This window comes from Mesocricetus auratus, unplaced genomic scaffold, assembly GCF_017639785.1.
Source record: "Mesocricetus auratus isolate SY011 unplaced genomic scaffold, BCM_Maur_2.0 Super-Scaffold_100021, whole genome shotgun sequence".
Classification (NCBI taxonomy): domain Eukaryota; kingdom Metazoa; phylum Chordata; class Mammalia; order Rodentia; family Cricetidae; genus Mesocricetus; species Mesocricetus auratus.
The window spans coordinates 3,886,093-3,898,957 of NW_024429202.1; the positions used below are offsets into that span (position 1 = coordinate 3,886,093).

Consider the following 12,865-nt stretch of genomic DNA (forward strand, 5'->3'; position numbering starts at 1 on the left):
CCTATATTGAAATACCATATTCCGTGCCCGACAGACAATGTATTTTTCTTATGTATCACTTTATAGTAGATGGAACAGGCATATGATGGTTGTATACGGTTTTTCTGATGTTTGCATAGAAGGGGTAGATAGGCAGCCCTATCATGGATGAATTAGCAATTGTCAATACGTTTCTGAAAACAGAGCGTAGTCCTTGCCTCTAGGGAAAGAGTGAGGCCGAGGGCTTAGATGTAGACTTGCCACTGCGTCTACGTGTGCACCGTTTGACATTCGGCCTTGTCTGCTCTGCTCATGCTAATGAACGGGCTGGAGAGAAGGATGGCGGCTTAGAGAGCTGTCTTTTATTGATGTCTTTAGGTGAGGTGGGAGAAGACAGCTGTTTATAAAGTCTGTGGAAGGCTTATCTGGGAAGAAGTGACCCAGAAGGTCCTCACCAGGGAGATGGAGAGGGACTTAGGGTTTGGAGGGCAGTGGTGACAGCCTCTGACCATCCTCTCTTCTCCCCATTCTAGCGGAGCTTCCGAGGACCTCGGCTGTGAGGTTAACCTCCCTACGGGACCTGCCCGCCCAGCTCCTGGAGCTGTATCAGCAAGGCTTCTCACTGGCTGCCCTGCATCCCTTTGTGCAGCCGGCAAACAGGCAAGAGAAGATATTCCTGGAGCACATCTTTAGGGCCATCCTGGTCAAGAAAACCAACAGGTACGGACCCAGCCCTTGTTAGTGCCGCGTCGCATGGAGTGTAAGACATCGGAATACAGAGGGAGGGAGGATGGGATGGGTTTGTGCTCCATCCCTAGGGCCCTGCCTTCTGACAGGTAAGCCAGACAAACAAATGCCAGCAATATCACATCTGGCTGCAAGTAGAGTTCAAGTTCTTATCCCTCCTTTACTTTATGGGTGAAGCTCAGCTAGAAGTCCGTCTTCTCTGCAGAAGCTTGCTCCCGGAGTCTCGCAGCCAGAACAAATGTCATAAAGCCGTTAATTAATGTGAAAAGCCAGGGCTGCAAATGCTGTATTAAAAGGTTTATACAGGCTGTGTTTCCCTCCAAAGTTTAGAAATACTTAAAAAATCTGAGTTCACCAGAAGGCCTGTCAGTCACCTCTGAAGAACACATCTTCTCTTCCTCCCCCACCCCTGCCCCTCACCCCTCACCCCCACCCCTTACCCCTACTTCTTACCCCTCACCCCACCCCCCCAACCCCCTCCCACCCCTCACCCCTCACCCTACCTCCCCCCCTCACCCTGGCACTGTCATTGGGCTAGTCCTTATTTTAATTTTGTAAATGTTCTGAGGCTGTTTTCAGGCTGGGCTGTTCACTTGAGTATTGCCTCTACATTTTAACTTATGCCTGAGTGGAAGAAGAGGGTAATACTCATTTTAAATGCTTAAAGATAATGATAAAAGCAGAAAGTACAATAGGTCTAGATGCTGTTATAATAATAAATTTTGAAGTTGTATGTGGTGGTGGGTACTGTGATCCCATCATCTGGAAGGTGAAAGCAGGAAGGTCAGGACTTAAAGGTCTAGCCTCAGCTACACAGTGAGTCTCAAGTCAATTTCTGTTACGAGAGACTCCAGCTTAGTGAATCCATAAGTAAATACATTGAGTTTTGAGAAAGGAAAAAGGATTTACTCTCTGGCCAGCTGTCTCGGAAGGAATGGGTAACAAGGCTTGTGTTTTGAAGGAAAGGGTGTAGGAAATTCATGTTCCTCTTTGTGAAAGTCTCTGAGGTAGATACCACCTTGGCTTAGCAGTCACAAGGGATACCTGTGGGGCTTGCAGTGACATAGCAAGATGGTCTTCTCTTTATCTCATAGTGGCTCCTGCGATGGAGCTTGTTTTTGTTATGGTCCTGGGTCACTGTGTTGTTTGTAAGGTGACACTGTGCAGTGTCTGTGTTTTACACTCAACTGCTTTCTTTGTGTCCGTTGGCTGTGGATCAATATCTGGTATAATCAAGTGAGGGAATTAAAACCACAGACACACAGGATATGCATAGAATGTCAACAGCTTATGTTAACTGGGCATCCATTCTGTGTCACATGTGATAGCTATAATTTTTGTCTGCATCGTTGGCTCATGAAATGGGAACCCTGCCTTGCTCCTGGTTTTGCAGAGTAGAGACCCAGAGACTACACAGCACAACCACGGTCCAAATTGAGAATCCGTATCAGGCTGCCAGCAACTGCCTGGAGAGAAGCTCTTCTCACACACCAGCCTCGAGTGCATTTTACAGGCAAAGAACACACACACACACAACTACACACTGGTTGGCAGTTGGCAGTTGCAGGGGGAAGTAAAGCAAGCAAGCAGTTTAACAGAAGCCAAAAATGTGCAGTTGGCTGGGGCATTTTGACCCCAGTTTCTGCAACAGGGTTAGTCACTTTCAGGGCAAGGGTGGGGAAAGTTGGGGCTTTTCACAGTGTGTGGGGGTGGGTAGAAACAGGAGGGCGCAGTTTCAGGTTGAATCAAAGATGGTTCCAGCTGAGGCAAGATGGAGCAACTTTGCCGTGCCACACTGGGACCCCAGCCCCCGTGCCTGCATTCTTAGCTCTGGATGATCTTAGGGGAGGGTCTTTACCCATCAGCCCCTGGGGTCAAGTTGCAGGGGTGCCCTCTGTGTGCTCTGCTGTAGGAGGCGATGCTAGCGCAGGACCTAGATGAAGTATGTGTATGGCAAATGTCCTGACACAAATATGAAGATGCCTCTTCCTCTTTCTACACCTGCATAGCACTCCGGGCTAATCTGTCTGCAGACTTCCTGAGGGTGCTCTTAAAGAGCAGTCTGGTTCAGCATGTCTGAAGTCAGGCCTGGCATGCTGCGTCTCCAGGGTGGTCCCAAATGATGCTGACACGGCTGTTCCACGGACCACACTTTGAGTAGCAAGGGTGGAGAGGGCCCGACTCATTCTTATCTGTGATGCACACCGTCAGGGTTTACTGCTCTTTTCTCTGGGGCAGGACCCAAGGCTTCCGGTTGGAGGGCCTGTGTTCCAGGCTACATGTGCTCCTTGGGAAGGGGTATAGTGCCAGGGAGTACCAGTGGAATATTCTATGAGTCTCCCATTGTGTACTTGACACAGTGAGAAGTTTATAACAGGTGATTTGCAAGGCATGTTCAGTCATATGATCAGATGAGCTAGGTGACAGTGTCACTGTTTTAAGAGCAACCCCTTCCCCATTTTGTCCCTTACAAGGCAGCCAGGACAGCCAGGGGTTAAGATCAGGATGCTGGCATGTGGGAACGTTTTCCAGAGGAGAGCATGCCAGGGTCTTTGGTTGGAGTTCATACCCCAGGATGCCCAATCCTCTGTCTGTAACACACACTGTGACTCCTGGGTCAGCTGATGCAGAGAAACATTGACTTTGTGATGAGTCTTTGGAACTTTTGTTTTTAAGAAAGCTGAAAAAAAAAAAGAAATCTGACAATGCACCCGGTTTCCATCCCAAATGGTGCTGGGCAGGAGGAGGCCATGGTTGAGGCTGGGTCCTAAGTTCTCTTAACGGTGTTTCTCTCTCCTGGCCAATGCGATAACTGTGTTTCTGCATCAGGGACCCCTCACTACCCAACTGTAAGCAAGCAAACAAGCAAACAAGTAAACAAAACCCCCTGAAGCTCTGTATCAGCAGGTAATCGAAGAAAGAAAAGCAGAAGGAAGCTTGCACGATTAATTTTTAACATGAACAGATAAAGCAACACTTTTAGCAGAGACTGCCAAAGTCTGACAGCCATAAATACTGTTAAGTGAAATTATTTAGCTCTGGGAAAGGGAGTGAGTGCCTAGTTAATATTTCCCAAGTATGGCACACTGACAGATTTAGGGAAGTTGTCTGCTTTTCTCTGCATCCAAGTGTAGTGCACGGGCAAAACACCACAGAATGACTGCTAGGAACTTGGTAAACCTGAAGCTTTTGAGAGGTGAACACAAAGTTTTCGGGAACTAACTAGATTTTGGGTTATGCAGCAATATAAACGAAACAAGACAAAAACAAAACAAAAACCCAGATCAATTCAAGCTTATGTCCATCCACACATCCTTCCATCCTCCATCCACCCGCAAGCACCTACAAAGGTTGTAAGAATACCATAGGTGTCGTTTGTTTCTAGACCATCATGACAGACATTACAAATAAAGCAAGCCACAGTTTTCCTTTGTTTCTCAGTGTATATAGCAGCTATCTGTGCATTGTACTACATCTTTATTAAGTATGTGGTAGCATTATTTTTTAAATGCACACACTTCAATTTAAAAAGTAGTTTATTGTCAAACAATGCTAATAGTTATATACGCTGTTAGGAGAATGATGTCAGTAGATGGGCTCATTACAGTTTCCACCAGTCTCTGGATTTGTAAAACATGGATTACCTGCGTGATAAACCAAGGGTCCCAGGGTCTTCCTAAGACATTGGTCCAGGAGCTATACCTGGAGTAGGTAGGGGCCTCAGTTGGATATAGCACTTGCTTGCCAGGAACCAACTGGCTGGCTGAGAAATTTATCATGACATATCTGTTATGTCTCCCTCTCACTGAAGGAGAACTTATATTTTAACCTGGGTCTTATTTCTTTAGATGTCTTTAAATTTTGTCTTCATGTTTTGTGTGCACCTCTGTGAATATGCACACGTGGAGGCCAGAAGATGGCTTGAAGGGGCTGGATTTCTCCTTCCACCATGTGGGCCGCAGGCCTCAAACTCAAGCTGTCAGGATTGACAGCCTTTCCCTTCTGAGTCCTCTCTCACTGGGCCTTACTTCTTTCAGGCCCACATAGGAATGCTGAGCGTGAGCTGGGAAGAGTTTATGTAAGTCTCAGAGGGAAATGCCCCGAAGTGCTGTTTGGGTAACTGGAGAATATCTTAATGAACTAAAATCGTCACCTACTGAGTCTCCCCTGCCCCCAGAGGCAGCCCTCAGCAGTGACAAGGCCTCTGAACCCTGCCATTTGACAAGTTTACTTAAATCCACAAGACACTATGAGATCTTTTCTTTCAAAATCATGTTAACTGCCATTCCATGTCAAGATGGCAGGTCAAGCTGCAACCCTGTGTTGGTGTTCTTCAGCTGGGTGTGTTGGGTTCAGTCGAAGTCAGTTCCTTGGAAAAGTGGCTCCAGCATGAACGGCTGAACGTGTAATCTTGAGTAAACGGGAGGACTTTGCGCCTTCCTTCCTTACTTCTTTCTTGAGACCACTTAGCGGTTTTTAACGCACAGTGTAGTTGCATTTTGTATGGCTTCTAAGTGTAGTTAAGTTACTCTTCTGTTTTCTGGGCATTTTTCCTTAGAATGAATTGCCAAAAATTTTTGAAACTTCAAGACTGAGAGAAGTTGGTTATTAAAATGTCATGTATGATGTTTTATGAGTGTGGCTTTAATTCTAGGTGGTTTTACAGTTGTGGATGGTTCCCAGACACTGAGTTGTTGTTTATCACAGAGCTGGTTTTGAGCTAATCCAATGTGCTGACAGGGTTTTCCTTTCTGATGGGTTCAAGCTGCTTGGACCCAGGCTTCCTAGAGTAATGTCTGAGCTGGCATGGGGACGGTCATGGAGGGCAGGGGTCTGAGCTGGTACTGGTGGGGAGGAGCCTTTTGGCCTAGGGAATGAGACCCACAGAAGAACTAAAACTGCTGTAGACAAAACACCATGTGTCTAATCAAAATTACCCTTTGCTGTCGTTTTACATTTCCACGAAATGCAATACTGCCAAGACTGGGCCACCATCACCCTGCAGCGAAGCCCCTACTTAACCCTGAGCTGGTTTGGTTTTGCAGGCCAGTCTGCTCCAGGAAGGTGAGATGCTTGTCAGTAGAATGGCATCTGTGGGAGCTAAGACTGGGGACCAGGAGCTCCCTTCTTCCTTTTGGAGGTCTTCTGTGGTCCATGTGCCTGTCAACTAAGATAACTGACATTGTTTTATGTAACAACAATTGTTTTTACATAAATGCGTCATGCAATTTTAGCAAACAAAGATGACTCTAAAGAGCCCCCTCTACGTCTTAAGAAAAGTCCCTTTCGTGAACAGCTGTGGTGATGTCAAGCCGCTACTTAGGTCTCGGCTTGCATCTTTAGCAGAAGTCTGTCACTGGAGGAGCCTTTGACATGGAGGCCCAGGGCTCCTCATTACCTCTGTATCTGGAGAGATGTTTAGATTTGAACTGGGAGACTCACAGTGGGTAGGGCCTTCCAGGCGTGGAGTCTGGCCCAAGACAGCCTGAAGCCTGAGGACACAGTTTGGACCACAGAGCAAAGGTGGACGACTCTGGAGACCTGGAGCTGGAGCAGGGTTGAGGGAGGCTCCTAGGAAGCTGCCACCAGAATCCATACAGACTGGATCCTGCTCCCTCTGCTGGCCCAGCCAAGGCCCTCACTTCCCCGATTGCTCCAACAATCCTTTTGAAAAGGTGCCTTGTTTGCTGAGATCTATAGTAAGCCATTTCATTCTAAATCAATCACATAATGGGATCTGAGGCTTTTTCCTCCCAGACTCTACACTGGCTGGTATTGTGTCAACTTGACACAAGCTAGAGCCATCAGAGAGAAAGGTGACAGTTGAGGAAGTGCCACCTTGAGATCCACCTCAAAGGAAGATTTCTCAATCAGTCATCCTTGGGGGAGGGCCCAGCCCATTGTGGGTGGGGCCACATCTGGGCTGGTCATCCTGAGTTCTATAAGAGAGCAAGTTGAGCAAGTCATGGCTTCTGCGTGAACTCCTGCCTCCAGGATCCTGCCCTGCTTGAGTTCCTGTCCTGACTTCCTTCAATAATAAACAGCAGTATGGAAGTGTAAAGCCAAATAAACTCTTTCCTTCCCGACTTGCTTTTTAAGGTCATGGTGTTTTGTTGTAGCAATAGACACCCTAAGATGACCCCATCAGCAAGCTGCCCTTCCAAGTACTTAACAAGCAGCACAGATTGCTAAGTGAGTCAACTTTAGCCACCCCGTGTCCAGTAACACGGAGAAAGGCCTTTCTTTGGCTTCTTGTTGCTCAATTTCCAGGAAAGCAAATCTCAGTAAATACTTGGGCCTTCTTCCCACTTTCTCCACTTGGGCAGTCTGAAATTCTGGCAGCCCCTCCTGCCATCTAAGACAAGGCTTGCAATGCAGACGCCTCCAGGGGCCTCCTGAGTGAGGACTTAGAGGACCCAGAGACCTGGTGCCTTACTCTGGGCTGTCATTACCATCTCTTGGAGACTTTTGGGTTTTTTTGTGAAGATCTTTCTTTTATCAGTTGTCTTTAATCCATGCCTATGGCTGCCATCTTGGGTCCATGGAGGTGTCTGTGTTGGGGTACTGTAGCATGTTGATCATGTACCTCCTGTGGGCCTGTTCTCTCCCTCGCAGGGAGTAGCCTTTGACTTCTCAGACGTCTTTGTTTTGTCTGTTGGCTTGCCTCCCTTTCTCCTTGCTGAGTCTTCCCCCATCTTTGGAGTCTCATCCCTTGAGTGATAGCAAGCATTGCCCCATAGTCTTTATTAGAGTCAAATGAAACTGTGCTCCCAGGGCTAATGAGTCGGCCCACTGGCTAAGAGCACCTAGTGTTCTTTCTGAGGATGGTCCCCAGCACCCATGCTGAGTGATGTACATCACTGTAACTCCAGTTCCAGGGGATCTGGCACCCTCCTCCGATGTGCAGTGGTAGCTGCACACATGTGGCAGACACTTAAATAAAAACTGAAAAGCAAATCTTTTTTGCTATTGTTGTTTAAAGAACAGCAGGGGCTGGCATGATGGATGGCTCAGAAGCTAAAAGCACTCTCTTGTAGGAGACCCATGTTTTCTTCCCAGCTTCCCCCGTGTCAGCTCAAAACCAGCCATAACCCCAGTTCCAGGGGATTCGGCACCCTCCAGGCTTGTGCACAGTGTAGTTACATACCTAAAAGAAAAACACTCAGCTACATAAAATAAAAAACAATAATTGATTTTAAAAAGATTCAAATATTAAAGTCATGCCTTAGAATTTAGCTACAGTTATTCGCCAAAGAATCATAAGTTCATTGCAAATGGATCTGTGTTTGGCTTATTAATTTGCCAATAGTGGAAGGACATCTTGATAATAAAGCCACACTGCATGGAATGACACTAAGGTAACACACACACACACACACACACACACACACCCCACAAACACATTCACCACAAACACACTCACACTCACATACACACACTCACCACAAACACACTCACCCACATACACACCACACACACACACACACACACACACACCCCTACCTACCTGTGTGGATAGGTAGAATAATAGCGATTTGCCACAAGAGTGTTTGTTATTTTTCACTCTTTTTAAGGAAACATATAAAGGATGCCCTTCACTGGAAGGGAACTCTTTGTGGACCTTAAGTGAAGCATGAATGCATTATGTTGCCTTTCTATGGCCCACAAGATAACAGGAACATTTTCTTTGGCATTTGAAAAGGGCAAAATTGGAAAAGTGCAGAATTATATCGGAACTAAAAGGAAAATTCTTTTAAAAATTATAGTGGCAAGTGTCCCCTTTACGTGGACTCCTATCTCTTCATCTCTAATTTTTACCAATTACTTGGGAGAATTATAGGGCTTCTAGAAAGAGGGTTCATAATTAAGGGAACTACACAGAGGGTGAAAGCACCTACAAAAGCATGTCCTAGAAAACGTTCACACTTGAAGCTGGATATAGCCTGGAGCTAGCTGATTGTTGGAATCACACGGGAAGAAAGCAGAACAGCGGGCTGGCGGGTGATTGACACGTGTTACTGTGACAGGGAGCGGCAGCAGCTTGTTTCCGGATAGCAGAGAAACCCAGGAAGGTAGATTGGAAGCTTGATTCCTGAGTCTGAGCAGAGAATAACTAACAGCCGTCTGTTCAGTGTGGAGTTCATTATTGCAGATTCAGAAATAGGAAGGGTGCCCACTGGTTCCCCAGCTTCCCAAGGTATGTGTCAAACCTGATTAACTCTCCATTGCCCCTTCACGACCCTCAGGAGCTGCTCAGTGTCACCCAACCACTCTAATTTATTCTTCTTATTTCCCGGTTCCCTCAGGAGCCAACACCCTTTCTGCTGTGTTGAAGTCTCAGGATTCCTTGTTAATTATTGTGTTTGCACTTTCCCTAATATGCCAGCATCAAGCCATGTTCTCCAGGGGAAAGAGTTTTTTCCAGTCCACACTACTAAATGCGTTCCTTCGCTTTTTTATTTTCCTCCAAAGTGGTGGTCTTTGTCCAAGTGGAGAAAATGCAAGAGACATACTTGGTTTGTGTGGAAACTCATTTCCCCTGGCTCTGATTGCCCGTGTCTTTCCCAATATTTCCTATTTTTATTTTTGTCAAATTAGCATTCGAGTGGTTTCCAGTTTTTCCCCCCAAGTATTCTGGAGTGGCAGAAAACAGTAGGCGGGCAGCCTCCACGCAAACTCAATGAGCACTGCATTTCTTTGAGTTTCCTGTTGATGTTAAAATATATATGAATACCACAGTACCCTGAAGTATTTGTGTTTGTTTTTAAATAAAATAAGGCCCCTTCCTCCTAAACAGGCATGCACTATTCAAACAATGTATTCTCTAGGAGGGGAATTTATTCTGCGGCATCCTAAGGGGCCCCGGGAGGGACACTAAGACACAATTTTGAAGACTGTGTGCACACAGAACAGGTAATTCGGTTGCAGATAGTTCTATTAGGCATTAGATTTTTGGATTTATGTGTCTTACCTGTACTAAATTTAGGAATTCAAATGGTCTTATTTTAAATCTTCCTGGAATTTTTTTTCTCTCAATCGTTCCTCCTCTTTGCCACTCAGATGGACTTTATCAGCGAATCAGAGGTCAGACTTAGAAAGGTCCAGTACTAATTAAAGTTTACATTTCTGATAAGACTACAGTAAGATGCAGGTGAGAAATAACTTTCAGGCATACATGAGGACGTTGTAAGTGTTTCCATATTCTGTAGATCTTGATGTAATGATTATATCTCTAATCTGCGCAAGTGTTTTCGATAATACTTTAAGTGGTTGAAAAATGAAACCCTTTTTACATAGACATAAATGCTATAAAATAAGATCTAGTGAGGTTCGTCTTTTCATTCCCTTCCTATTCATCCACCACGAGCTGGAACTTAGCACAGCTACAAAGACGTTAAAATCCAAATTAGAAACTTGTATTCATGCAACACCTGTTTCTGGGAGTCCTCCCCTGCGTTCCTGTATATATTGAGTATCGTAATTAATTCTCACTATGTCCTCATGATGGCTGTTTTTGTTGTAATACTGGTTGAAGACATTGTTGTGTGTTCAGCTGAGGTTTCATACTTATGCTGTTTGTAGCAGAAAGACACTATTATTTTCTCTAATTACCAACTTCCCACTTTATATTCCAGAAAAGTGGAGCAGGGCTTATTTAGTGCCTTTTCAGAACTGAAGTGGCATGGGTGGAGTCGTGTGGGGTTAGCACCTGAGACTCCTGGTGTAGAATACACCTCTCTGGGCCTCACAGGCCCTGGAGCTTATGGAAGGGTCAGAGCATCACAGGGACCCTCCTGGGTTTGTAACATCCTTTGTCTCCGTGGAGAGACCGTGAGAGCAGAGGCCACACTCGTCCCCAGCCTGGCGTGCATACAGATCTACAGATACAGACCCTTGGGAGCCCTGGGTGCTGTTTTTCTGTCTGCCAGGGTCTGGTTACTTTCTTCAGGAGATCATTCTGGGGCCACGAGAGCATTATTTTCTCTCCACTCTTAAAAAGGAAACGTGTTGGTGAGGTGTCTTCTGTGGCTTCTGCAGCGGTAGCCTTCCTTCAGAGAGGAGGTGATGAGACCATCTCTACAGAGGGAAGTTTATGACACACCTGTGTCCTTGGAGTGCTCATTCTTAAGCCCAATGTTACCTAAGTCTCCAAAATTGCTGTCCCCATTAACCTAGATCCTGCTAGAGAATAAACACCTGTTTGCCTGGTAAAGATGTGTTGAAGGCGCTTCTTGAAATGACTTGACGTCTTTCGCAATGGTCACAGTAGCGGTCTGCTGACTCTGGAGCACATTGCATCGTGAAGCACCTTGTCTTTATTTCTGAAGCCTAGGCAGAGAGTGTGGAGAGTGCTTCACTGAACATTGTTGGCCTCTACACACCAGTGGTGACTTTCCAGTCTCACACCTGTGGCAGTCACCAATGCTTCCAGACACGGGCAAACATGTGCCAGCGAGAAAAAAACGCTGCTTCCTGTTGAGAAGGCCTGAGTCAGAGTTAGCATGCCAGGCAGGCCTCTGGCTTTACTCTTCTCTAGGAAGCCAGCTTTGCCAAAAACATTTATTATACTAACCTAATTTTGCTATCAAATTAAACGGCATGTTTATTGTGATTAGGCTTTCCATATATGACTTAATTTGTTCCTGATTTTTAAAAGAGATTTATGCTTAAGTGTGTGTGTGTGTGTGTGTGTGTGTGTGTGTGAGAGAGAGAGAGAGAGAGAGAGAGAGAGAGAGAGGGACAGAGGGACAGAGAGGGACAGAGGGACAGAGAGGGAGAGAGGGACAGAGAGGGAGACAGAGACAGAGAGACAGAAGAGAGACAGAGATGCAGAGAGAGAGATACAGAGAGATGCAGAGAGAGAGAGATACAGAGATGCAGAGAGAGAGAGAGAGAGAGAACAGGTGCCTGTGTTGGCTAGAAGAGAGCATCAGACCCCTTGGAGCTGGTTACAGGTGTCTGTGAACCCCCCCCAACATGAATGCTGGGAACTGAACTTACGTCCTCAGCAACTGCTCATAACCCCTGAGCCGTCTTTCTAGCTGTTTCTGTGATTCTTTATTGTTTCTTTGCTTTATTTATTGGGTTTTGCATTATCTTTTTCCATTGCTGGGGATCAGACTGAGGGCCTCATACTTGCTAAACACGTGCTCTACCAACTGACTTATACCCCAACCCCTGCATCATATAAATGATTACAATACACTTGTAGCATGTATGGCAATAAGAAGACTATTTTTCAGGACCATGGTCACTTTTGTACATTTTCTGTATGTAGCCTAAAGTAATTTTCTACAGTTCACCACAAAATCTGTTGAAACTGTAATTATAGTAACATAGTAATTTGAGATTAATTTTCACCTTATGTTTTGAAGAACACAGGGTTCAATATTATTGTTACAAGCAAATTGCTCAGAACGTTTAAGTCATGTTGAGAAGTTTGTATACTCTACGAGGTCAGTAGCTAGTGACATGTATGGCAGAGGCACAGCCAGCATAAAGGGAGAACAGACATTTGTTACAGTTATTTTCAGTAAATTTTGGGAGAGAAGTGAGGTCACTAGTCACTGATATTTGAGTAGTATTTATGTTGAAGGCTTGGTGTGAATATCAGGCTACCCGCTCATCCTGTATGGAGCAGGAAGGGGCCAGGTTCAGAGGAGATGAGCTCAGATCTCAGCAGAGTTGATTTGTGAATTACTTAAATTTAACTAAAATAGCCTTTTATGGTAGAGTGGGGGAGGGAAAACAAAATATCTCACTTTCGCTTTTAAAAATCTTTATTATTAAAATTCATAATTAATAGCAACAGTTTAATTGTTCATATGTTTATATTTGTGTGGGGGTGCATAGGCGTGGGCACCTGCGTGTCTGTATTGTATGTGGGTGCATAGGCGTGGGCACCTGCGTGTCTGTATCTGTGTGTGGGTGCATAGGCGTGGGCACCTGCGTGTCTGTATCTGTGTGCGTGTGTCTGTATCTCTGTGTGTGGGTGCATAGGCGTGGGCACCTGCGTGTGTCTGTATCTGTGTGTGGGTGCATAGGCGTGGGCACCTGCGTGTCTGTATCTGTGTGCGTGTGTCTGTATCTCTGTGTGTGGGTGCATAGGCGTGGGCACCTGCGTGTCTGTATCTGTGTG

The 12,865-nt window shown here is 45.7% G+C and overlaps 1 protein-coding gene across 1 annotated transcript in view; it reads left to right on the forward strand.

The window, feature by feature from the left end:
• Rftn1 (raftlin, lipid raft linker 1) overlaps positions 1-12,865 on the forward strand; it is a 198,542-nt gene that overhangs the window by 86,884 nt on the left and 98,793 nt on the right. Inside the window, exon 3 of the mRNA XM_005072413.4 lies at positions 513-699. Within this exon, the coding sequence (XP_005072470.1) occupies positions 513-699 (187 nt within the window). The remainder of the gene's footprint in view (positions 1-512; positions 700-12,865) is intronic.